The 25322-nt window shown below is 49.7% G+C and overlaps 1 protein-coding gene across 1 annotated transcript in view; it reads left to right on the top strand.

Moving 5' to 3' along the window:
* LRFN2 (leucine rich repeat and fibronectin type III domain containing 2) overlaps positions 1-25322 on the top strand; it is a 172553-nt gene that overhangs the window by 132836 nt on the left and 14395 nt on the right. Inside the window, exon 2 of the mRNA XM_046005772.1 lies at positions 1312-2736. Within this exon, the coding sequence (XP_045861728.1) occupies positions 1312-2736 (1425 nt within the window). The remainder of the gene's footprint in view (positions 1-1311; positions 2737-25322) is intronic.

Genomic DNA, 25322 nt, shown 5'->3' with positions numbered 1-25322 from the left:
CTTTTGCAACAGCAAGAAAAAGCAGGCAGTGCGTCCCCAACTCCGTGGCCTCAGAAGGCCTTCCTCGGCAGCACGTTGTTCTTAGAGAAGCCACCCAACCGGTGTGCAGGATTCTCAAACGTCCAACCCCATTGATGTTTTTAGAACCACATAAATAGAACCAAGTTAGTACAACATGGAATAGTGAGAAAACTGTAAGATTCGGAGGCACAAAGACCTGAGCCAGAGTCCATTCCTTCCTTCCCTAGATATCCATTCATGCAAAAGCACCAACTAGGTACCAGCCAGAGCCTCATGCCCTGAGTATGTGGTGGTGAATAAAAACAAGTCCCCACATCCTGGAGCTTTGTTGCCAGTACAGAAGACAAGCAATACAAGACAGGTAGATGAAATAAATATGCAGTAAGGTAGATCACGATGAGCTCCCAGAAGAGAACACAAAGCAGGAAAGAGGGACATACACCATCGGGGTGGGGCCTCAGGGAGAAGGTGACTTTTGAGTGAACACTGGAAAGAGGTGATTCAGGGTGGACGAGTCCTCATCTATATACACAGAAAAGCCCTTCCTTGTGAAAGCTGTTCCCAAAGCCCAAATGAGATGATGTGTATGGAGGTCTGGGCAGAGGACCCAGCACATGCCAAGGTGCTCAGAAGAAGTTCATGCCTTCGCTTCCAGCCTCACCCCCTTCTCCATTTCCCTGAACTCCCAAAGCTTTATCCACCATGTAGATTCTCCATGGGGAAACTTACCTACTTCCCCAATAACCCTGGCATCTCTGGGGGCCAACTCTCTCCTTGTCCATATCCTTGTTCCTTATGAATTTTGGTCCAATTTGATTTCAGGCCAAGTCAAAGTGCTTCAAAATACATTCAGAACACACTTTTCAAATCTGATGATTATCAGATGAACCACTGGTATGGAATCATCCCTCCATTCGTTCAACACATTTATGGAGCATCTACTGTGTTCTGGGCACCAAGCTAGATGTGTGTGATACAGCAATTAACAAAACAGGCAAAAGAACCTTCCGTTGTAGAGCTGACATTCCAGTGGGAGAGATAGGAAATATTCCATAAACATAGTTAATAAGCAAATTACATAGTCTGTTAGAAGGTGACAAGAGCTAAGGCAAAAAAAAAAAAAAAATAGAACTATATTAGCGGGATCGATTGGCAGAAGAGATTAGACCTTACAGGAGCATAGGCCATTCTCTGCTTCTCCAAAAGGCAAGGGTTAGGGTGACAGGTGAAGCCCGGATGGGGCATTAGGAAGTTGCCTCTTGACCCTGACCTTGTGTCCCTCCCTTCCAGGCACCGCAGCCTGAGTGACCAGACCATGGAGACTCTGCTTGGTGGCCTGCTGGCGTTTGGCATGGCGTTTGCCGTGGTCGACGCCTGCCCCAAGTATTGTGTCTGCCAGAACCTGTCTGAGTCACTGGGGACCCTCTGCCCTTCCAAGGGGCTGCTCTTCGTGCCTCCTGACATTGACCGGCGGACGGTGGAGCTGCGTCTGGGTGGCAACTTCATCATCCACATTGGCCGCCAGGACTTTGCCAACATGACAGGGCTGGTGGACCTGACCCTGTCAAGGAACACCATCAGCCACATCCAGCCCTTCTCCTTCCTGGACCTTGAGAGCCTCCGTTCCCTGCACCTCGACAGCAACCGGCTGCCCAGCCTTGGGGAGGACACCCTGCGGGGCCTGGTCAACCTGCAGCACCTCATCGTGAACAACAACCAGCTGGGTGGCATTGCCGATGAGGCCTTCGAGGACTTCCTGCTCACCCTGGAAGACCTGGACCTCTCCTACAACAACCTCCATGGCCTGCCCTGGGGCTCTGTGCGGCGCATGGTCAACCTCCACCAGCTGAGCCTAGATCACAACCTGCTGGACCACATCGCCGAGGGCACCTTTGCTGACCTGCAGAAGCTGGCTCGCCTTGACCTCACCTCCAACCGGCTGCAGAAGCTGCCCCCAGACCCCATCTTTGCCCGCTCCCAGGCCTCCGCCTTGACCGCCACGCCCTTTGCTCCACCCTTGTCCTTCAGTTTTGGGGGGAACCCGCTGCACTGCAATTGTGAGCTGCTCTGGCTGCGGAGGCTGGAACGGGATGACGACCTGGAGACCTGCGGCTCCCCCGGGGGCCTCAAGGGCCGCTACTTCTGGCATGTGCGCGAGGAGGAGTTTGTGTGCGAGCCGCCTCTCATCACCCAACACACACACAAGCTGCTGGTTCTGGAGGGCCAAGCGGCCACGCTCAAGTGCAAGGCCATTGGGGACCCCAGCCCCCTAATCCACTGGGTTGCCCCTGATGACCGCCTGGTGGGGAACTCCTCAAGGACCGCCGTGTATGACAACGGCACCCTGGACATCTTTATCACCACGTCTCAGGACAGCGGCGCCTTCACCTGCATTGCAGCCAACGCTGCCGGGGAGGCCACAGCCATGGTAGAGGTCTCCATTGTCCAGCTGCCACACCTCAGCAACAGCACCAGCCGTACCGCTCCCCCCAAGTCCCGCCTCTCGGACATCACGGGCTCCAGCAAGACCAGCCGGGGAGGTGGAGGCAGTGGGGGTGGGGAGCCTCCCAAAAGCCCCCCGGAACGTGCTGTGCTTGTGTCCGATGTGACGACCACCTCGGCCCTGGTCAAGTGGTCAGTCAGCAAGTCAGCTCCCCGCGTGAAGATGTACCAGCTCCAGTACAATTGCTCCGACGATGAGGTACTGATCTACAGGTGAGCCGGGGCGGCAGTGGGGCAGGGAACTCTCTGGCTAGGGAAGAAGGAGGCACTGGGGAGGGTTTTGAACTGTTCCCACCCATGCCCCTTCTCCCAGAGGTGCCTGGGGGAGTCGTGGGGCAAACTGTGCCCTCAGTGCAGGTAAGAGGACACGGAAAGCACATCGACTCAATTGTAGGAAGAAAGGAACCCCGTGGGCAGCCCCAACAGATGTTTATATAGGAGGACCAGGCCCCCCCAGGGTGTGACTCTGGCAGGTGGGCATGTGGCTATGAGCCTCTGAAGAGTGGATCCGGCCTTCACCCAGACATGCACATAGTCATGCTTCAAGCTTAAGGTCAGGAAGAGTAGAATTCGGATCACAGCCCCGCCACTTGATAGTCATTTAATTCTCCCGGCCTACCTGTTTGTCCCCATCTGTAAAATGGGGACAATCTGTACCTTAATCTGGACACTTAATCAAGTAATGCAGGTAATGGAACCCAATCCAAACTGGCTGAAGAAAGAGGTAGGGTGTTGGCTCATGTAATATTAAAGTCAGGAAGATGCTCCAGGCTCAGCCAGGTCAAAGGCCTTCCCACAACATCCTGTGTTCTCAGACTTTCTTACCTTCCCTAAGCTCTGCTTTCTTCTGGTTGGCCTCACCCCCCACACCACCTCTTCCGTCTGAGCCCTCAAGGGAGGAGAGCGTCCTTTTGTCCCACTCCCAGCTGGTCCCACAGGAGCCCTGGATGAGCTCTGATTGGCAAAAGCAGATCACAGGAGCCTGGATATTACAGGCGGGGTCATCATTTCCAACCCCCCCAACCCTGTGCTGGCATCTCTGGGCACCAGTCTTCTTTATCTGGAAACAGAGACAGTGATGTTGACCTTGTAAATTTATGGTGAGGACCAAGGGGTCATTTCCTGGGCCTGTTAGAGAGGGAGGTTAAGACTAAAAAGCTGCCCCAGAATCACCTCCATCGTTCGGAGGGAGGAGTTCACAGAGTGATAGCTCCAGGCCCCAGGGTCCAGGCTCCCACCGTGGATGAGTTCCCATCTCAGCCAGCTTCAGTTTGCTTTAGAAAACATGAAGCACATGGCCAAGAATCTCACTGTTCAAGAAATGCCTGTTTCTTTGGAAATCCTGTTTTCTTTTATGCTTTTATTTATTTTATTATTATTATTATTTTTTTTTTTTTTTGAGAGAGAGAGAGAGAGTACTGGAGAGTAAGTTGGGTCCAGAGAGAGGGATAGAGAGAATCTTAGGCCAGCTCCATGCAGGGTCTGATGCATGGTTCGAGCTAATGATCCTGAGATCATGACCTGAGCTGAAATCCAGAGTCAGACGCTTAGCCAATTGAGCACCCAAGTGCTCCTCTTTCATGCACTCAAAATGATTATTCTGAGAAGAGATCCCATAGGCTTCATAGACACACAAAGTGTCCCTGGTGCAGGAGCGGTCAAGAGCATTGAGAGTTCTTCTGGCTCTGATCTCAGCTGATGAGTCTCTGGGCGGGAATGTGTGAGGGAGAAGAGCTCATAAGGAAGGCATTCATTCCACAAGTGGAGTCCCTGAGGCTGGGGTGCATCAGGGAAACCGGTGGAAACCAGGGCACTTCCCTGGCCTGGCATACACTTGGTTTGTCTGGAGAGCAGCTTCGCTTTTCCAGATGTACAGAATGCAGCGTTAGAACCTAAATTAAATGTTTGCACACACACATATAAAGAGATCTATAGATACATCATTAAGCCTAAATATACATGTATGTATTTTTCTAATTATAAAAGCAATAGTCATTGTAGAAAATTTGGAAAGTAAAGAAAATGACAAAGAGAGGGGCATCTAGGTGGCTCAGTTTGTTAAGAGTCCAGCTCTTGGTATTGGCTCAGGTCATGATTTCAGGGCCATGAGATCGAGCCCTGTGTCCAGCTCTGTGCTCAGAGTGAAGTCTGTTTGGGATTCTCTCTCCTTCTCCCTCTGCCCTCGCCAACAAATAAATAAATCTTAAAAAAAAAAAAAAAGAAAAGAAAATGACAAAGAGAGAAATAAGAATTATCTGTAACCCCACCAAAGTTAATCAGAGGCATTTGGCTTCTCAGTTTTATTTCAATTCGGAACAATATTTATGGTCAGTCTAGTTTGTATTTCTTAATTCTTTGCACACCACATTATAGCTTGCTTAGTTCCCATGGTAGTAAAATGTTTTTCACTTCTCTGCACCACAATTTCTGTTCGAATCTTCTACTGTTGAACATTTAGGCTGTTTCTCATTTTGAACATTGGAAGTAGCGCCTCGGTGGATCATTGTACCTAAATATATCTGTGCAAGTTCAGTGATTTCCTTAGCTGATTTTTCTAAGGGTTGAATTACTGGTTTAATGAGTAAATTATAATCTTTATACATTGCATGTAAATATTTACTGACCCCCCCACACCGGTGGAAGGCGACAGTGCCCATTTCGACCACACCTTCGCCAATGACTGAATATATAATCACATTCATCTCTGCCAATTTTATAGGTGAGAAATGGAACTTGTTTTAATTTGCATTTCTCTGATAACTTGTGAGGTTGACCTTTGGGAAATAAGTATATTTCTTCACGTGTGAATTTATTATATGGTCTTGACTTTGATAAAAAGTGTAAAAGTGAAATGCTACCTGCTCTGAGGCTTGCACAGGCAAAGGGCGGAGGGAAGACAGTGCAGTGAGTGATGGGGGAGGCGGGGCTGTTGGTGTTCAGACAGCAGCATGCCCAAATGGTGCCCCTCACTGGGGATCCCAGAAACCCAGGCAGGGGCATAGGAGGGGCTGGGGTTTTTGGTTCCTGATGTCTCTCAAGACAGAATTCGAGCGTCTTACATTCGGTGGCTCAGAACCTGGAGACACTAGGTTCATGAAAGTAAATGAAATGAGAGAATCAGAAAACTTGGAATTAAAAAAATAATAATAATAATTAAAAAACAAAAACAAACCCTGCTGACTTCCTCTGAGGGCGGTCACAGGGTCCAGAGGAGACAGAGCTCAGAAGGCTCTCCAAATAGTGTGAGCGCACAGCTCGTGTTGGAGGTACACGCATCATTATCATTATTATTAGTAAAAGTAATAGTGATGGTGAGAGGAAGACCATTATCTTACCTGCTGAGCTTGGGGGAGGAAACGGAAGAGGAAGGTTAAATACACAATTCAGTCTGAGTTCCAAAATCTTAGAGAAAACGTTCAGAGTGAGACTAGACAGATGACAGGAACGGTGATGGCGGGTCACCGTCTTTGCCGGCTTACTGCGTCTGACCCGTCGCCCAAGCGCAGAGTCTGAAGTAGAAATGGTCCAGAGAATCAGAAAGCTCTCCCCGGCTCAAGCGGCCAGAGAGAAACAAGCGGGATTTGAACCCAGGCCTTCTGGAGTCCGCGCCTAGAAGCGCCCCCGCAGCGACTCTGGCTCTAGAGAAATAGGGCACCGAAATAGGCAACGGAACTTGTGGAAAATGAACTGGGGCTGCACAGTGGCTTCTGACATGCGCAGAGTTGAGCAGGAAAGTGTACACAAGAAGGGAAGAAAGGCCCAGAGCGGAAGAGGAGGAGGCGTGTGCGCTGTGCAGAGTGAGCCAAAGGCAGTCCAACGGGGCTTTTTAATCCGTGTTGGTAGCAAAAAGGAAAAATGACAACAGCCTGCTGGATGGGAAGGAGTTTGCAATGAGACTAGACGGGAGCCAACAGGCCAGCCTGGCCATTTCGGATGGGCCTCCGCCCTCGGGGCTAGGAGCGCAGGGACAGCAGGAAGGGCTCGAATTTGCGCTCAGCGCTTCCTCGAGCCGGGCACTATTATAGCAAGGGCTTTATGCGGACCAACTCATTTAGTGTTTACTATGCCCGAGAGGGGAGAGCTATGATTAGTCCACTTGCCATTTAAGAAACTTGTCCAGGGTGTGATACAGGGGCAAGGAGCAGAGACAGAGGATCCAAGCAATCCAGGAAGGGCAAGACCTATACTACTGAGAAGGAATAGAAGAATGTGTGTGGCCCAGGGTCCAGTCCCAGAGTAAAGGAAGGGGTAGATGAGGTTCCGAGCTGTGGGCGTGGTCCTGAGGCAGCATGGACAGAAAGAGAAGCGCCTCAGATGGGAAAAGGGCGGATATTCTGCTTTTCCAAGAATAGACTGAGTAAAGCATAGGATGCTAGGCTGGGCATGGAGTCCCTGCCAAATTCTAGAAAGGATTTCACAACAGATGGCGGTAAGCCCTCAAAAAAGAATGCTGATTGCCAGGGCCCAGCATGGGTTCACAAGGAGAAAATCCTGCTTCCTTGCTGATCTATCTTCAGGAGACACTGTGGACCCGCAACTCTGATGGGCATGCCTCCCAATCATTCGGGAGGGCGGCATCTCTCTGTGGGCATCCTCCTCCTACAGCGAGTCTCCACTGGATCCCACTCCCATGCATCCCCACGGGGAAGTGGATCCGAATCTCGGGGGATGCTAAGTACCCTTGGAAAATGTCCTAGGAGTTTCCACTGGCTGTGACTCACTACCATAAACAGAGCTTATTACAATTTTACAGGACATTTGACAAAATCTCACTTTGTGTTTGGGACAAAATGGAGAAATGCGTGTTGGTGAAATGCACTTGAAACTGGTCATGTAACCAGATGTGAAAGCGCAAGGAAGCCTCTGCCTTGTGCCTCCTCTGCTTCTGTCCCCGTGTCTGTTCTGCTCAATTCATTTTCCTATTGTCGTGGATAATGACACAGAAAATGTGTCTTCCCTTTTCTCTGGTTCAAGGACTCAACTGAACAAGCACAAGGTGGGGGAAATCTGGCTTGACTGGAGTTTTGTATGGCCTAGGCTCTGAGTTTTCATTGATCTCAAGGCCATTACACCTACAAAGTGATGGAGCTGCTGAGACTCTGATGGTTTTTGGTTGTGTTAACAGGAGGAAAATGCTCAGCTCGTGTGAGATTCTGATTCTAATCACTGAATCATTCAAGCCAGTTGGAGCAGAGCCGTGGAATGTTTGATACAGGACGGCATGGTCTTAAGAATCATTTTACTAACTGCAGTGTGTCCAGAAATCAACTGATGAGAATGGGATTCTGGAAGCTCATGGGAGATGGAGGAAGCTTACCTTGGAGATGAGGCGACTCAGAAAAGAAGACCTACCTCCCTTAACTTATTCAAAAAGTTTAGGAGCAGAAGAGCAGAAAACACATGAGCACATGCTCGTGCACATATGAAAGTGGGCATCAGCTCATTTCAAGGGAAAAGTCCAACAGCAACAGCCTTACGTACCTCTGTCATTACTCTCTATGTGACCATGAAATTTGGTTTGGTATCTTTCTTTCTCTCCAGCACGTGCTTTCTATGAGGACTCATCTTTGTACTCCCAGCTCCTAGTAAGTCCTGGCCCACAACAGCTACTGGGTCAACGCTTGATGTACTTAACAGAATGGAAATGAGCATCAGGGCTGCCCAACAGCAGAGTAGTAAGAGCTGCCACAAAGTAGTGAGTTGCCCATGCCGGAAGGGTTCAAGCAGAACTTGGTTGACCAGGGATACTGAGTGGGCAGACTGACTTTAGGCAGGTATGGAAACATGTGGCTTACATGATTCCAGCCCCGATGGTCTCTTATTCTGTGCAAGACCTTTATAATCCCATGACTGAGGCAATACAGTTATTACTCTTGCTAAATCCACCTGCTTTTACCAGCTGGGTCTGATAATCTAACATCTTACCTCCAAGAGTGAGGGTGCCCTCTGTCATAGAGGTTTGAGCCCCAGGGCCCTAAGGTCACAGACAGGGACTTTGGAAGGGGCTCAGATTGTCCAACCAGAACAAGACATGAATCATCAAGAGGTCATCATTGATCCACATCTGGGGCCCACAGAAGCCATGGGGAGCTGTGAGAAGTTTCTGAAAACATAAGGTTCTATTTCACATACCAGGAAGGGGGAAGCAGCCATAGGAAATCCCAAATCATGGATAACTCAGGATTTGAATTTGACTATGAAATAGGGTCTTGCTCTTTTATCAGATAATTAACTCCTAATTATCTAATGGTTCTTGCTGACCTCCAAGGCAGTTGTCCTCCCTACGTATACATGGCTGAGCCCCGCAGTGGCCTGACATGTTTCCCATGTGACTGGTGAGGGCCAACTCTTCCATCTCTCTGCCCCAGAGCCTGTCCTTTCAGGAAGTGACCAGCATTAATGAGGACAGTGTCAGAGCAAGGAGGAGTCACAAGGGGAAGAGGGAAGGTGGCAGGAGAGGAGTCAGAAAAAGGGGGGCCTCCCTCCCGCCTGGAGAAGACAGCAACTCGTCCCAGCTCAGGCTCATCCCTGGTGTGACATGGAAAGTTAAGTGCCCCGCATGTCATTATCAGCCCAAGTGACATTCACAAACACTTGTCTCCAAGAGTCATCAAGAACATCTGTCACCAGGCGTGATGTTGGAACCGTCCCCACGAGGGCTAGGGGAACAGCAAGCATGCTTTTAAAGCACAGTGTGGAATTAGCCAGGATGCAGTCTTGCCTTTCCCTTGCTTATTATGCTGTGGTCATCCATAAGTAGGGCAAGTGATGGATTATGAGGAGACACACTGAAGTTGGGGGATGATAGCAGCCATTCCATGTCCCACTCCTGCTCTGTCTGCAGGCTCCCCCTTTCCATGTTGTCTTCTTCATGAATGTCAGACATTACAGCATCCCCCATCCTGGGGAGACCGGACCACCCCACTGAATTTTGCAGTGCTGGGGAGGGGGCATCTTGTGCTGTTGCTCTGCCTTCCATCTAAGGAAAGGATAAGAGGGACAATTTGGTCAGGTCCCCATCAGGATCTTATCAGTCAACACTTAAGTGGAGATCTATCTCTTGTCATGAAAAGACAGCCATCTCCACCATGGGATGGAGGGGAATTTACTAATGAACCTGAGACTTCATGGATATGGAGAGAAATTGGTAGAGACAATTGTTTCCTAGAGGGAGGAGGAGCCCAGGTACAGGACCTGCTGTCCTGGGGACGCTTCCCCAGACACTCCAGCTTCTACTGAAAGTGTTAATTGAGCTCCCACAGATAAAGGGAGAAAAAGATGTAAAGGAGGAAACGGGTGGATGGGTCAAGGGAAGCTTCCCCAGCAGCTTGCTGGTTAGAGCCAAAATCAAAATTAGCCTGCCTTGGATTTTATGTTTCTAAATTTCTTTCACACTATTAAATTACTGAAACCTGACATCCACAAGGGAGGGATGGACAGGACAAATATAAGGCTCATTTTATAGATGATGAAACTAATTATCCCACGAATTGAGTAGATTTCCCAGGATTCAAAAAAATACAGAGGTCTCCTATGTTCAGTGCCAGGTACCATGCTGTGGCGCACATCTCACTAATGGCACATGGTTTTTTGGTTAAGGCTATAGACTTGGGCCAAGGAGCACCAACTGTAGCTTCTCCTTCTGAGAAGGGTGGGGTAAATCACTGGGAGTCTGCTGGATTGTTTCTCGAAGCTTTAGTTGTTTGCCGCAGTTCTAGGGCTTAGCAGAGTTGAGGGAGAGTGTAACAGGAGGGCCAGTGAGAACCTTGGATCCCACTCAGAAATAGCCTCCTCGGACCAGCTAGCCAAAAATCAAGGCAAGATGAGGATTTCTGTGTGGTACCAGGTAAGCCATTGTGAAATAACTTAGTTGTTAGAGGCATCCCAGAGGAAAACAAGTCTGGAATAAGAAGTCCAGAGTGGCAATTAGGATGAACAGAAAACTGAATGACTTTAATCTCATTAAATGTTTATACATTTAATTTCACATATTTATACATCTCTCATGTGAAAGAAGTACAGTGGACGAGAGTTTAGGTCTGGTTTTCTGAACAGCATGGCCACCAGGGGCCTAGCTCCTTCTAGCTTGCTGCCCTGCCATCCTCAGCACAGTTTCTGTCCTTAAGGTCACCTAATGGTGCAAAATGGCTGCTGAAGCTCTAGCTATCGCATCTCCCTTCTATACACAACAGGAAAGATGAAAAGTAGAGACCAAGAGGGCAAAAGGAGGTTCCTAGAAGCCCCGACCAATAACATCTGCGCACATCTCACTGACCATACCTTTCTCTAAGGGAGGCTGGGAAATGTGTATTTGTTTGTTTGTTTTTAAGATTTTTTATTTATTTGACACAGAGAGAGAGATCACAAGTAGGCAGAGAGGCAGGCAGTGAGAGAGGGGGAAGCAGGCTCCCCGCAGAGCAGAGAGCCTGATGTGGGGCTTGATCCCAGGACCCTGGGATCTTGACCTGAGCTGAAGGCAGAGGCTTAACCCACTGAGCCACTCAGGTGTCCCTATTTGTTTGTTTTTTAAAGCTAGGCACAATGTACACCCATTAATATAGAAAAGGTAGGGAAGAAGCTAGCACTTCCAGAACCTCAGTTTACACTCCACCTCTACCATGTGCTAGTCCTGGGACCATGAGCAAATCATTTCATTGCTCTTGGTCTCCATGTTCTCCTCTGTAAATGGGAACAGAGATTCCTCTCTGCATATTTTCTGGGATTGTGGTGCAGACTAAATGAGGTCATGTATTTGAAAACACATCTTTCATAGTCAAGTGTGCAATGTTGAACACATATAAGTACTTACTGTTATTAGGAGCCTGCCTGCTTTCCCTTCTTGCCCCTCTTCTTGGCCCTCTTCTTCAAACTGCCTCTTATGGCTCCAGTCTTCAAAGCCATATTCCAAGAGAGCTATAAACTTGGAAAATGATCTAATAGGGTTTTAAGAGATCAAGGCACAAGATGCAAACCCTTTCAGAAATTTTTACAGTTCAATTGGGAAGACCCAAAAGAATTAATCTCTAATGATGGAATTTCAAATCCCACAACACACTTCTGCATGGGGAAGACATTTTTCAGGGGTGCCCTCCAAGAGCATTTCAAATCATATCACTACCTTTCTCATCCTTCCTTTCCTGCTCTGCACAAGAAGATGACACTGCTCAAATTCAAAAACCTCCAGGGCATCTGCTCAGAGGTGACTAATTTCTCTACTTGTCATTCCTTCTTCATTTTCAAAAAGCTCTGGCTGGAGACATCTCCGAAGATAGAAATAATTAGCAGGAGTAAAGGGATTATAGTGTATATCTGGTCTGCCTTGCTTCTGAAATGTGACTCTTCCCCCCGCTGGTATGGAAGAACTGAGAACCAGCCCCTTGTTAATTTTATTATACTTTTGGTTAGTCCGTGGGTGGAAGTAGGGATATCATTTATTTCACACCAGGAAAACACCAAAGAAGGTTCCGAGAGGGAGGGCCTCAGCTTGGAGGAATGTATGGTGCTGGGGTCAGTGCAGGTGGGGACAGTCATCATAATGCCATCAAACCCTTATCTGACAACTTGCCCAGGTTGGTTCACAGCAGCCACCTCCTTTCAAGAAGCACCAGGGGTGTGGAAGGTGTGACGTCCAGGCACCCTGACCCCAAGCCCCAGGTTTCCTCCTCCCCAGTGTTCCCCGATCCTGGCTACACGCTGGAATCTTTTGGGGAGTTGTATCTTCCCTCCGAGGCATTCTGAGTCAGCTTGGGGTGGCGCCCAACCATCAGTGTTTTTAAAGCTCCCCCAGCGACTCTGACGTGCATTCAGCATCATGCCACATGCCAGTGAAATCAGATGTGTGGGCGGCCCTAGTGGGCCGAGCCGCTGTGCATCCCACAGCAGCAGGGGCGCGGGCTGGTCTCTGAACTTCCGGTACGGGGAGAAGCCAGACCTGCTCATCTCACCTCTTGGAGACTTTGCTTCCACCTTAATGTTGAAATAAAAATCCCTTAGAATGGGGTTATCTCCCAAAAGATAAAGTACACACAGGCAAGTAAAGCACCTTGCACACTGCAGTTGCTGGAGTCATTTGTTCTTGCCCCTTGTTTGAGCCTGAGTGATGAATAGAAGGATGGACTCAGGGACCCCAGACATGGGCTCTTGTCTTTCCTGCTCTGAGGCTCAGGCTTCCTCTCTGCAGAATGGGGATAGTAAGGGTCCTACCTACCTTACTAGGTGGCAGCGAAATGGAAGGAGATATCAGATGTGACGAAGAGCATCTTCATAGAACGCCAAGTGATTCTAGTGGCAGAGATCGGATTATAGTGCATTCATCAAATTTAGAGGGTTGTTTTTGTTTTGTTTTTCTGTCATGTAGCAGAATCCCAGCTGGATGTAGTTCAAGGCTGGTATGGGAGTTTCATGGCCTTCAAGGACTGAGGCTCCTTCTGAAGGTCAATGGCAAAATCCTTACCACATGGCTCGTGTCTTCTATTCTCACTGACGCTTCTGCCTGGGAACTCTCCAGCAGCACAGGTGGACGCGCAAGGGACCTGCCATCCCCAGGAGCCGCACCAAGCCTCCGAAACTGGGAGTTGGAGGATTCATACCCCAGTTTCCTCTTCCTTGGATGATGGGGGAGAAGGATAACTGAGACGTGTTCTGTGCTGCCTCCAAGAGGGTCTAAGTGGGATTGAGCCCCTATTGCCCACAGTGGAACCTGCTTAGTGGACCCCTTGTAAGGACTTCCTTCCCCATCTCCTGACCGGACAGTCCTGGGCCCACCTCCCAGATAAACTACTGGTATTCGAATCCTTGTTTCTCGCTCTGCTTCTGGGGAAATGGAACGTCATTAGGCACCACCTCCTGGATGGGTTAGCTCCCAGAAGTCTCACCCCATGACTCTGCCAGAGACTGACAAAGGTAGTCATCTGTTAGGCATATCACTGCCCCAAACAAAACCAGGGCTCTGCGGGGAAGAGGCGAGGAAGACAGGGAGGCACACAGCCACTGCAGAGCTGTACGGGGGAAAGCTTTGGTGTCATTAACCCTTCTTGGCACCTGCCCACAATCCCAGAAACCAGTAGCCAACATGGAGCTGAGGCCAGCCTGGGAAAGATGATCCAGGCTGTTTTTCTGCCTCTCTCTGAGTGCTCTTTTCTCATCTCTGGAGACAGTGAGACAGAGAAAAGCAAAGAGGGATATCTTAGTTCTTGCCAATTAGGGCTATGGTCTGCCATGTGCATGTTTGATGGAAGTGGGCACCCTGTGGGGGACAGAAGGGTTCAGGACATAGAGTCAAATTAATGCCCATCATCTTCTAAGTCGCTGAGGTGTGGAGGCAGAGAGGGAGCGGGCAGAACCACGCAAACCACAAACTGCAGTGTGCCAGCCCAGGGTGAAGACAGGGCCATGGAGACGTGTAATATGGATGAACAGCTCATTAACTATTTACAAAGGGGAGCTATTTCTAGCTGGGGTGGGCTCCAAAGATGGGCTCCAACTCATTCTGTGGCTGCGGGGCTGAGGCTATGGGTGGAAGTCCTGATCCAGATGTGGGAACTGACTTGTATTGCGTTGTAAAAGAGATAAGTGTTTGGAAATTAAACGTCATGGGGAGCTATGAAACACTTAACCTTGTAACATGGTAATTAGTTAGTGATGGTACTAAGTTTAGGGGCCTTTCGGTGTGGTAATTAGCCACCTAAAAGGTTAAACTCTAAATGAATTGCTTGGTGAGCTTTATCCACTTGAGCTTTTTCATGAGCTAACTGAAGTGAATTCACACACCTGGGCTTGGGGGGTGTTCTAGGAGGTGGGGCTTCTGGAAATGGGTGGAGTGGAGTGTAAGGTGTATCCTGGGGAATAGGTAGGATTTGGAGGGAAGAGGGGAAGGTGCAGCTGCTTTAGGTGGAACTGGTAAAGACAGAGGCAGAGGCAAGAATGCTCAGTCCTGGTCAAGGACTTATAAGGGCTGCTGGTATTAATCAGCTGCTGCCACAGTAACGCTGCGTGACAAGCAACTTTAAAATCTAGGTGGCTTACAACCACTAATGTTCCATTTTCTTATTTGTGGATCTGCAGGTTTGCTGGAGTTCAACTGGTTTTGGGTAGCCTGGGCTGGACTGGACTGGGCAGGGCTGGGCAGGACAGAGCGGGCTGGCCTATGGCTTAGGTCCCCCCTACATATCTCATTCTGGAGCCCAACTAGGGGCGATGGCTGTTCAGAGTGTGTTCGTCTCACAGTGAGAGCAGAAATGTGGGAGAGCAAGCCCAACAGAAGAACCAAATGCCAAGCTTGTGGTGGCATCACATGTACTCAATCCCATTGGCCAAAGCAAGTTAGATGGCCAAGCCCAAAGTCAGAGGGCAAGGCATGCACTTCACCCACCATCAGTCCGTGGCAAGGCTGTGGAGGAATTTTCTTTTGGGAAAGTGAAGAAACAGGACAAACAACTCAATCTGACACACAGGGCCTACCTAACCAAGGAACTGTCTCTAGGGCAGGTTCTCAGACTTAAGCATGAATCCGAGTCGTCTGGCATAGTTGTTAGCCCACAGATGCAGGACCCTACTGAGTTTCTGACTCAGTTGGTCTGGAACAGAGTCTGACAACCCGCTGTTCTAATACATTCTCCCAGGGATACTGATACTATCGCTTTGGGGACAACATTTCAAGACGCTCTGGTCTAGGAAAATAATAGTTTTGTTTAAAGAGGATGGGAGGGGGTCAGCCTGTTGGTGTCCTTGAAGGTCACACAAAAGGGCTGTATTTACTGAATCCTTACTACCTTCAGTTACCTCCAGTTAACTGTCCTAAAAACATTCTGTGTGTTTTTTTTTTCATTGGTTTATGAACCCTGGAGGTGTGGCATTGCCATTTGACAGACAAGGACTATAGAGCCATAGCAGGTCATGTGACTTATGAACACCCCTACCCCCAGCTTGGAGGGGGTGGAGCTGGAGCTTGTAGCCAGTGCTCTGTCCTGTCCTCAAAGTCAAGTTTCCTCCTTTTGACAGTGGGGAGCCAGGTCAAGTTCTCTGGAAAGGAATGACCTGTGGTAGAGAAAGCTCTGGATTTGGAACTGGATGGTCTAGGCACAAACCATGACTTGACTTGCAGTAACTAGATTTTGGGGTAGCTAGATCTGTTCTGGAGTAGACTGTCAAGGACCTAGGGTTAGAACAAGGTAGATAAATTCCTTACATTCTTATGAAAGAGATGGAGAAAAAATTAACATGTGCATTTGGAAGAAAAAGAATTAGTATAAGGGAACACAGAATGAGGGGTTACTGCTTTATATGGGTAGTCAGGGATGGTCCCATTAAGCAGTGACCTTGGAAGAGAAACCTGAATGGAATTAGAAAAAGAGCTCAGCCAGGGGAAATAGCATGTGCAAAGGCCCTGGGATAGGAACGAATTTGTCTTGTTGGAGAAGCAGAAAGGACTCCAATGTATCTGGAGCAAGAGTGACAGTAAATGAGATTACAAGACTGAACAGGGCTGGATCATGTAGGGCTCCCAAGGCCATGGTGAGGCCTTGGATTTTATGTTGAAAGAGATGAGAGCCACTGGTGGGGAGGTCGGGGGGTGAATACAGAAGAGTGGCGTCATGTGATTAAGAAAGGAGATTCTGGCTGTTAGGTAAAGAATAGACCTCAGGGGGGCAGGGGAGGAAGCAGGGAGATCAATTACAAGATGGTCTCAGGGGTCTTAGCTATGTCTTAAGACTCCCCCTGCTCCTTAAGGTTCACATCCATAAAGTAGGTGTCCTCAGTGTCCTTCGATGGGGGAAGGAGACCAGAGTGTGGGCAAGTGAGTGAGCAGGGAATACTCCGGTAGGGAACAAAGCAGCCCTCTGTCATGGTTCTTCTGGCAGAATTCATAGGCTTGCCTCTGCTGGGCTGGGGAGGCTCGTGGAGGCCCAGCAGCAGCCTGGAGAGGAGAGGAGTCCCCATCTGCCCCACCGCAGAGCAGACATCTCCAGCATCACTGTCCCAGCTCCACAGTCAGCGTCCCCCACCCTCTCCACCCCCAGCCCTCTCACTCTGATAGGGAGTAATTATTTATGTTCTTGTTTAATTAGCTCATTAGGCATGTGCTGCAGTATTTCTGATAATAAATCTCCTCCTCTAGTGGCTCTTCAGCGCGTTTTTGCTGGAGCCAGGCCGCAGTGACAGAGGCGGCTGTTGCAGATGTGAGGCTGGCTGGTGGTTGGGGCTCGGTGACCCGGGTTCTGTCCCCTGCGGGGCATGTGGCCAGGTGGGGAGGCTGCGGAGGCCCTGGGCAAGGAGACAGGATCTTGGAAGCTGAGGCGGTGGCAGCAGCCGGCACTGAACACCAGAGAGATATTTTTACCACCCGTCAAAATGCCACCGTGTGTGAGCCGGTGCCAAGGGCTGCTTCCCAAGGCTGCTTTGCACTCCTCCCCCAGCCTTTGATTGTCGCTCAAAAGAAGGTCTGAGTGAAACAGCAAGACTTTGAAAATTCCCGGGTCGGTTAGGCTGTGCCCAGCAGTCCTTTCCCTCTGGCAGGGGCTGGAAGAAAGCTGCTCTACTCTAACAAAAGTGAGTGGGTGGGAGTTGCCAGGAAAGCACATGTGCCAAGATTTAGACCCAAAGCACCCTCCCCCCCCACACACACATTCTGTCTAAGACGGGCCTACGAATAGGACCCCACCCCAAAATATTCCTTCGTAGAAGATCAAAGGGCCTGAAATTCCACCATTAGAAATGCACTTCTTTGCACTTATCATAGGCAAAACCTAGGTGATGTTGCAGTGGTTTCCTCCAGGACTGGTCAACAGAGGATATGGACCAGAGACTGGGGCACAGTGGAGGTCCCAGCAGCAGGAGGTGGGAGGGGGTCAGGGAGAGGTCATAAGGTGACCTCAAAGCCCAGTTCCCCTGTATGGACATATCGCCAAGGACTTGAGAGAGCTCAGGGAAAAGGAGGGAAAGCCAAGGTCTTGGGACTCGTCCAGCTATTTATTCGGCACAACTCTCTTGGATTCTGTTCTTCTGTCTTTAAATGGGCCTAGTTCTTGCTACTTACAAGACTGAAGAAGGTCCAGAGTTAGAAAGGGACAGTTCAAGGTCATCCAGGCCAGTTCTCTCCTTTCTTTGTGAATCCTTATGATGCCCACCACTTCTCCCATCTATCACCCCACCTCTCCTCCCCTCCACATCCTTAGGATGTTAACTGGCCCCATATGGGAATAGCTTGCATACACAAGAAACTATCCCCTCCTTTTCCCCCCCAAGAGCCCCAATTACCATTGGATGCTCTAGCTGCGAAGATTTTCCTTATTACAAGCCCCCCAACTCCATCTGCCTCTACTTCCTGCCCTTCCATTCTGCCTTCATCCTCATCAGAAGTAAAATGTATTCTGGTTTCAAAATAGGTCCATTTAATGTTTGCAGGTAATTCTCATGGCTTGCTGAATGCTATTTTTTTTTCCAGCTTCAATAACCTCCTTCCCTGCCTTCTTCCCTTCTTGCCTCTCACCTTTAGTCATTGAAGCAGTCTTTATTTTATGCAGCTAATGTCAAGTCTGGGCCACTCACAGAGGAAATGGCCACTCACCAGGACACACCTGCCCTCCTGCAGCTCTCATTTCCCAGGGAGGTGGACCTAAAGGACTCGGTACTTAAGGAATACCTGACTCAGTTACTATGACTAGAATAAGTGCTGTGCAAGCAACAGGCAGGTCCTGGAAAGGTCAGGGAGGTCTTTTTGAAGGAGGTGACCCAGAAGGTCAAATAAGAGCTCGGTCAGTGAAGAGACACAGGAGGCATTTCAGGTACAGGGTGGTGGTCTGGTTGTCTCCGGAGCAGAAAGGGAGTGGCGGGTACATTCTCTGGTAGTGCCTCCGGCTGTGCCCTCCCTCTGCATGGGTGGGGTCCAGTGGGCAGTATGCTGGATGTCGTCTGGCCATCCCCAAGTGGACTGCAGCACTCCTCCTGGGCTGGGGGTACCCCTCATCTAGAGTACAATCAGCCCTTTCTGCTCCTGTGGTCCCAGGTCCACCCAGACTGGATGCCCCCAAGAAAGTTGTTCCTCTTACTTTGTTCTGAGGCCATCACACACACCCCATGCTCTTCCCAGGATAGAATGACCCAGGGCTGCCCAGCGGATCTGTAGGCATGCCTTACTTACCTGGCATAACCAACCATCCTGGGGTCCAGGGCCTCTAGCTCAAACCTCCTTGCTGATCTCTAATCTGCCATAGAATAGTTATTTTTTTTTTAATGTACTTGTCTCCTATGTTTTCATGTGGCAAATCATCTTATGTCTTTGGTTAGAAGTAAGTGGATTATAAATCACAAAACCAACTGATGGAAATTAGGTCAAAAGTGCCAAGTAAATGCAGATTTTTTTTTTCTCCAATAATGATGATGATAATAAGAACCAGCCTTTTGGATAAATTATGACATGCCAGATACTATTCTAGGGGTTTCCATTTGTTAGCTTATTCAGTTCTTCCAACATCTCAATGATGAAGGTCCTGTTATTATCCTGCTTTTACGAATGAGAAAACTGAGGCTTAAAGAGGTTGAGTAGCTTCTCTGGGGTGTTCTGCCAGGGCTTTGAACCCAGGCAGGTGGGCTCAAGGGTCTATAGGCCTCGCTGCCTTAGTAATATGCAGCTACCATCTGAAAGCATACTCTGTGTGCCCCCGTTGCACTGGGCATTCGCACAACGACCTGAGAGGTAGCTGTTACTATTAAGCCCATTTTATAGGGTAGGAATCTCTAGGATCAGAGAGGGTAGGTAAGTTGCACCACGTCTCTCAGCTTCAACGTGGCAGAGACAGCATTTAAATTCAGGTCTGCCATGCTCCAGGTAGTTCCTGAGCACTCTTCTTCTTCCCAGGCTGTGACTTAGGGTAGAGAGGGGTGAGAGGGATGTCTTGGGGTCACTGGTAGTATATTCAATCTGTGGCTGGTACAGTGAGCGGAGCATGTGATTCTTGATCTCAGTGTCGTGAGTTCAAGCCCCAGGTTGGGTGTAGAGCTTAGAGAAAGGAAAGAAAAGGAAAGAAAAGAAGAGAAAAAAGAAAAGAAAGTAAAGATAAGCGACCCCATTTCCCTTCTAGATCATCCCCTACCCAGCCACCCAATCTTTTCACAAACCCAGAACCGTCAGCCTGCTGTCACTCAGAACCACCATGAGGAGAAAGGGGAAACATGAACACATCCCTCTCACCCCCACGAAAGGAAGGAAACAAGGGGAAACAGGTGGGTGTTATAGGGAGGGATCTCCACCAGAGTGGAAGAATGTCCGGGAAGTGCTGGTGATGTCTAACAACAACAACAACAAAAAACCCCTTTGCTTCTTTGGAAGCAGAAGGAGGGCCTGGCTGCATAAAGGGCCTGGAAGTTTCTATGGGAGGCCAGCAAGCTGATGCACGCCTTTTGCCCCTTCTGTACACTGAGGAAAGTGATGGCCGGGCTCTGGGGCATTCTCATTTATAACTTGCCATTTGAACCATGGCTGTTTGGCCTCTGCATTGCTGCCTCCTCCCAGGACCTAAAAGAAACACGGGTCATGGATTCAACCCTAGTGATGGGGTGTACTCAGGAGAGAGAGAGAAGATTTATGGCTTGGTCTCTGCCCTTAATGAGTCATCATCCCCCAGAGCCACCGTGGCCACTGCCTTGTTGGCCAGGTGAAGCCCAGAACCAGTGCTGAGGGGCAGGAGGTTGTGCAGGGCTGGAGGATGGTGCCATGAATCTCTGACAGCCACGGGGCTCCCTGGCTCGTGGACGTCCGGCACAGGGAGACGCCCATGGATCACAGCTGGGCTGTTGACCTTGAGTCTTAAGCAAAGTGAGGAAAAAAGGTCATATTTATTCCATCAGAGCCACAGGAGCTATAAAATATCCGAGTGTGGATAAAGAAAGTGGTGAATCACTCATCACTCTTGGGAACTTGGCTGGTCTGTCTTTTGGCCCCATCATCCACTGGCAAGCTGAGGATCAGTGTGCTCGGAGACAGGGGATGCCAGGGGGCCCCAAATGGTGCTTCTCTGGAACACAGAAGCGCCAAGAATCGCTGAGATTCATAGGTTCCTGGAACGTGAACGTAAGATGTCCCTCGTTGCAAATGTGACCTTCTCAAGGAAGTTTCCCTGGCCCCTCCCACTTATTGATGAACCCGCCTTCCCTCTACCAACACTTCTACCTCCTTTTTTTTTTCTTTTACCTCCTTTTAACCTGCTATACTTTTCCTTTTTTTCCCATAGCAAGTTCCATTTTATGACATATTCACTCATTTACCAACTATGTTTATTCTTTACTTTCTGCCTGCCCCCTGCCCCCAATGCTGAGAATGTCAACTCCACAAGGCAGGGACTTGTGTCTAGTGCTCACTATCATTCCCCAGTGCCTGGGGATATGCACGGGCCTATAACAGGTGCTCTGGGAACATTTCTCGGATGAATGGACCAGCCTGGAAAGACCTCAGAAATGATCTAATCCCAACCCTTCCCTGTGCCCAAGAAGAGCAGAGATACAGACAGGAGGCACGGGACTTGTCTGGGGTCCTAAAGCCTGTCGTGAGTCTCCGGGCTGGGAGACGAACCAAGGCATCCAACTCCTGGACCAGAGCTGGGGTCCTAGTGGTGTGACCGGCAACCACAGCCATCGAAGATGTGCGGATGTGCTTGCTGGTCACATTCTGCTAACCACCTATAGGATCTGTTAACAGATCCGCTAACCACCTATAGGATCCGGAGCTGGCAGCCCGCGGTAGGCAGGCTGGGGCTTCCTGGCTTCCTGTCTTGATTAAAAAAAAAAAAAAAAAAAGTAACGAACAGATTGATAACGAACTCCCTAAGCCAAAGGGGGTAAAATAATATGGGTTCCAGGACTGTGGGAGGTCAGGGAATTTTTATAAGGTGGGTGAGAGGGCGGTGAGCCCCTCCCCCTCTGCCGGCCCCTTCACAGGGATCACTCATCTCCGTCTGACTCCCGGCTGTGATGGAGCATAATAATAATAGCCAACATTTATTGAACTATGTGCCAAGCCCTGTTCTCAGTGCTTTTAGGTATTCATTCATTTAATCTGCCCGACAACTCTATGAAGTGGAGAGCTTCTATTATCGTCCCCATGTTACAAATGAGAAACCGGAGGCAAATATGCCAGCATATAAATGCTTCCATTCTGGGTGCTTGGGATGCATCGGTGAATAAAACAACGAAGGATCCTCATCCTCATGGGGGAAGCAGGCAACAAGCACAATAAATGGGTAAATTATCTGGGTGTGGGGAGGCAGTGAGTGCAATGCAGGGGAGAGCGGAGCAGGGTAAGGGGTTCGGGGCTGTGGCGAGGTGCAGGCTTACATGGGGCAGCCGGCGTGGGCCTCCCAGAGAAGGTGAGGCCTGGTAGAGTCTTGAAGGAGGCGAGCCAAGCTGAGGTCTGCAGGAAGGACATTCTTGGCAGAGGGAACAGCCAGGGCCAGGCCCCAGGACCTAAGTAGGTCTGAGGAGCAGTGAGGGGCCTGGGTAACTATAGTGGAAGAGCGAGAGGCAGAGTCTAGGAGATGGGGCAGGGAGGGAGAGGGGTCAGATCCTGGGAACCTTGCAGCCCCCCCTCAAGGACATCTTCTTAAATGCTCTGATTCATTCAAACACTCACATGAGCTCACAGCCTCAAACCAACAACCTCATCTCTGCTCACACTCTTAGGATGCTTCCCTACCACCTGATAGACCCACTCTCATGCACATACTGGCCAGGGACACACACACACACACACACCAGCCAGTGGACACACACTCAACATGCTCACACTGGCCAATGAACGTACACACTGTAGAGGAAAGCAAGCCAATTCCAGGGGCTTCAGACCCATACACCCAAATAACAGTGCTGTAGAGACGCCCAGAAAATTATAGACCCAAGTCTGTGATGTACTCACACGGGATTTACTCACATGATTACTCCCATGTAAGAAGATCACAGACCCACATGGCCATCCTCCGGGGACACCAAAGTACATTTAGTGGCTCTCTTTGGTGCTCATTGTCCCCACAGACTCTGCTGCCCAGGCGTGGGGAGGGCTCGGGAGGGAGAGGATGGTAATCCTGCTGCTTTAAGATATTCTCAAGTAGAACCAGGACAGGGCACCTCCAGACCAGGCTGGCCTCACCTGAGAGCTCCCAGATAATGAAAAAGTCTCACAGGAAGGTTCATCTTCTCAGCACTGAGTCCCTGACTCCCCAGATGACCTACCAGTGCCCCCAGACAGCTCACCTTCTGCTCTGCAAGACATCCTCCTGAGGAATGCACCGGTGGGATGGCGTTAGTGTTCTCTCTGAAAAAGAGAACAGTGCTGATGAAGATCAGTAGCCAGACAGACACACAGAGATAGATGGAGAGATAGAGAGACGATAGACGTGATAAAGCAGGTAAGCATTCAGCACATTCATACATGACCTATTGAGTATATACTGTATGCCAGTATTTTTGCATATATTATTTCTAATCCTCCTATGACCTTGCAATTTAGATTTGCAAACAGCTTTTACAAACAAGAAGAATGAAGTTGTGGGAAGTTAAGCAAAGGGGTAAAGATGAGGCAGCTAGTAAGTTGTGAGTCAAGATTTGAGCTCACAGCCCGGGTCACTCGGTGTCAGATCCTATCCACTGTCAGGGTTGGGAATCTGGCCCTTTGCTGGCCCTTTGCTGCCTCCCCCTGGCTCCTGTCACCCCTCTCCTGGTGATGTTCTTATAGAATTCTAGAATGTCAGAATTGGATGTTGAAGCACACAGAAGAGAAGTAACCTGCCCAAGTCCGCACAGCCAGTCCCTGACAAAGCCAGAGTTAGACCCTTGTCCATATAGCCTGAGCCTGAGGGTAATTGATGGGTGGGGACAGCTCTGTTCCTCCATCCACCTCCCACTTGGCTGAGCACAGTAGACTCCCCACTGTGGGGAGGTCTCCCTCCAGAGGTCATTCTTTCCTACCCCTGATTGATTCCTTCCCAGCCAGCCCGCTTGTGAGAGTCAGAGGTGTCCTGGGTAGGACCAGCAGGAACACAGCCCAGAGAAGTGCTGGGCAGGCTCCTCCGGCCCACTGGGTGGAAAGGGGGTCTCTCTGCTGGGGGAGAAGCAGCAGAGTGATGCTGCCACCTGGCCAGCTGGATGTCCAGCAGGCTACTCAGTCATGGGGGCCAGCCTCCAGCCATGCTGGAGGTCCTCAAGGACGCCCTGGGCAGTTTCTCTGTCACTGGTTTGCTCGCACGTGCTGAACAATCCCTCACATTTGTGATCACTTTACCACTTACGTGCTGCATCCCAGGAGACTCCCATCTTCCTAGGTTTGCCCAAGAGTCCTGTGGGGCAGGTAGCAGGATTAGCATTCTGTGGGACAGATGACAAAGCTGAGATTTAGACGAGCGAGAGCTCCTTGTTGGAGATTGCTCGGCTAGCCGGGGGCGGGGGGGGGGGTGGTCAGGAATGGACCCTGATCTTCAGACAGCGAACCCTGGCATCTTCATGGCTGCTTCTGACTGCACATACATGTTCTAAGCACGGAATCCAGTACTCAGCAAATACCATGTTTAATGTTCACGGAGATACCAGATGATCAATATTATGAACCCATTTTGCAGGCAAGAACACTGAGTAAGGCTCGGAGCTGTGATGTGAAGTGACTTACCTACATTACAGTCAATGAATTTTTTCCTCACAGCACAAATTCCACCTCGGGACTGAGCCAATTCCCTTCTTCAAGGAGCTTCTCATCTGACAGAGGGAGGGGATTGTAACAAGGGAGGGAAAGGCAGGACCCCCAAACTCAGCCATGAAATGACTGAACACTTCATTTCATCTTGATTTCTTCCATCAAGAGTCAGCGTTGACTTCCCCACCGTCGTCAAAACACAACCTCGTGTTCCCTGTTCAGGCCTCCTGCCAAGCGTTTCACATACTTTACTTCATTTCCTCCTGGTGGTGTTCCTACAAAGCAGGTGCTAGCATTGCTATTCAACTCAGGCAGAGAGGGTGATGTAATCCGCCTGGAGTCTCACAGTTAACCAGTGGCAGGGTGGCAGGGGACACCATGAACCACCATGCGGTTTTCTTCCCCAACCTCTTTGCACCCATTCGATTTACGCCACGTTCTGCTCTGGAGCTGCCCAGTTCTTCAGCCTTCAGGACAGATGAAGAGGCGCAGACACAAGGCCAGGAGCCACCCTGTTTCACCCAGGCCCCTCCCCACATGCTGTCTATCCCTGATCTGACAGGGCCAACCAAGCCCGGGACAACAGAGTCAGGAAGGCCCTGCTGGAGGGGACCGCCCCCCGAGTGTGCATCAGCCACACGGACGTGGCAAATCTGTTTCCAACAACCTCTCTTTGCCCCACCCTCTTGGCAGAATTTGCTTAGTGATGGCATTTTGCAGGGGGTGGGGGTGTATTGTGTGTGTGTGTGTGTGAGAGAGAGAGAGAGAGAGTATACAGAACGTGAAGCTGACCATTTTAGGCATTTCTGAGTGTGCAGTTCAGGGTCACAAAGTACTTTCACACAGTTGCACCCCCACCAACTTTCCATCGTCCCACACTCAGACTCCGCACGCGTCACACACCAGCTCCCCTTTCCCCGCCCCCCCCCCCAGCCCCTGGCAGCCACCCTTCTTTCTACCTGCCGTCTCTGTGAACCTGACCACTCTCAGTACTTGTGTAACTGGAATTGTGCCATCGTTGTCGTTTAGCATCTGGCTTTTGCACTTAGCGGAATGTCCTCGAGGTTCATCCATGTTGTAGCCTGTGTCAGAATTTCATAAAAGTATGCGATGCTCCATGAATTTTCAT

This window comes from Meles meles, chromosome 5 (genome assembly GCF_922984935.1).
Source record: "Meles meles chromosome 5, mMelMel3.1 paternal haplotype, whole genome shotgun sequence".
NCBI lineage: Eukaryota > Metazoa > Chordata > Mammalia > Carnivora > Mustelidae > Meles > Meles meles.
The sequence above is the reverse complement of the archived record's forward strand: the minus strand, read 5'-3'. Positions and strand labels throughout refer to the sequence as shown.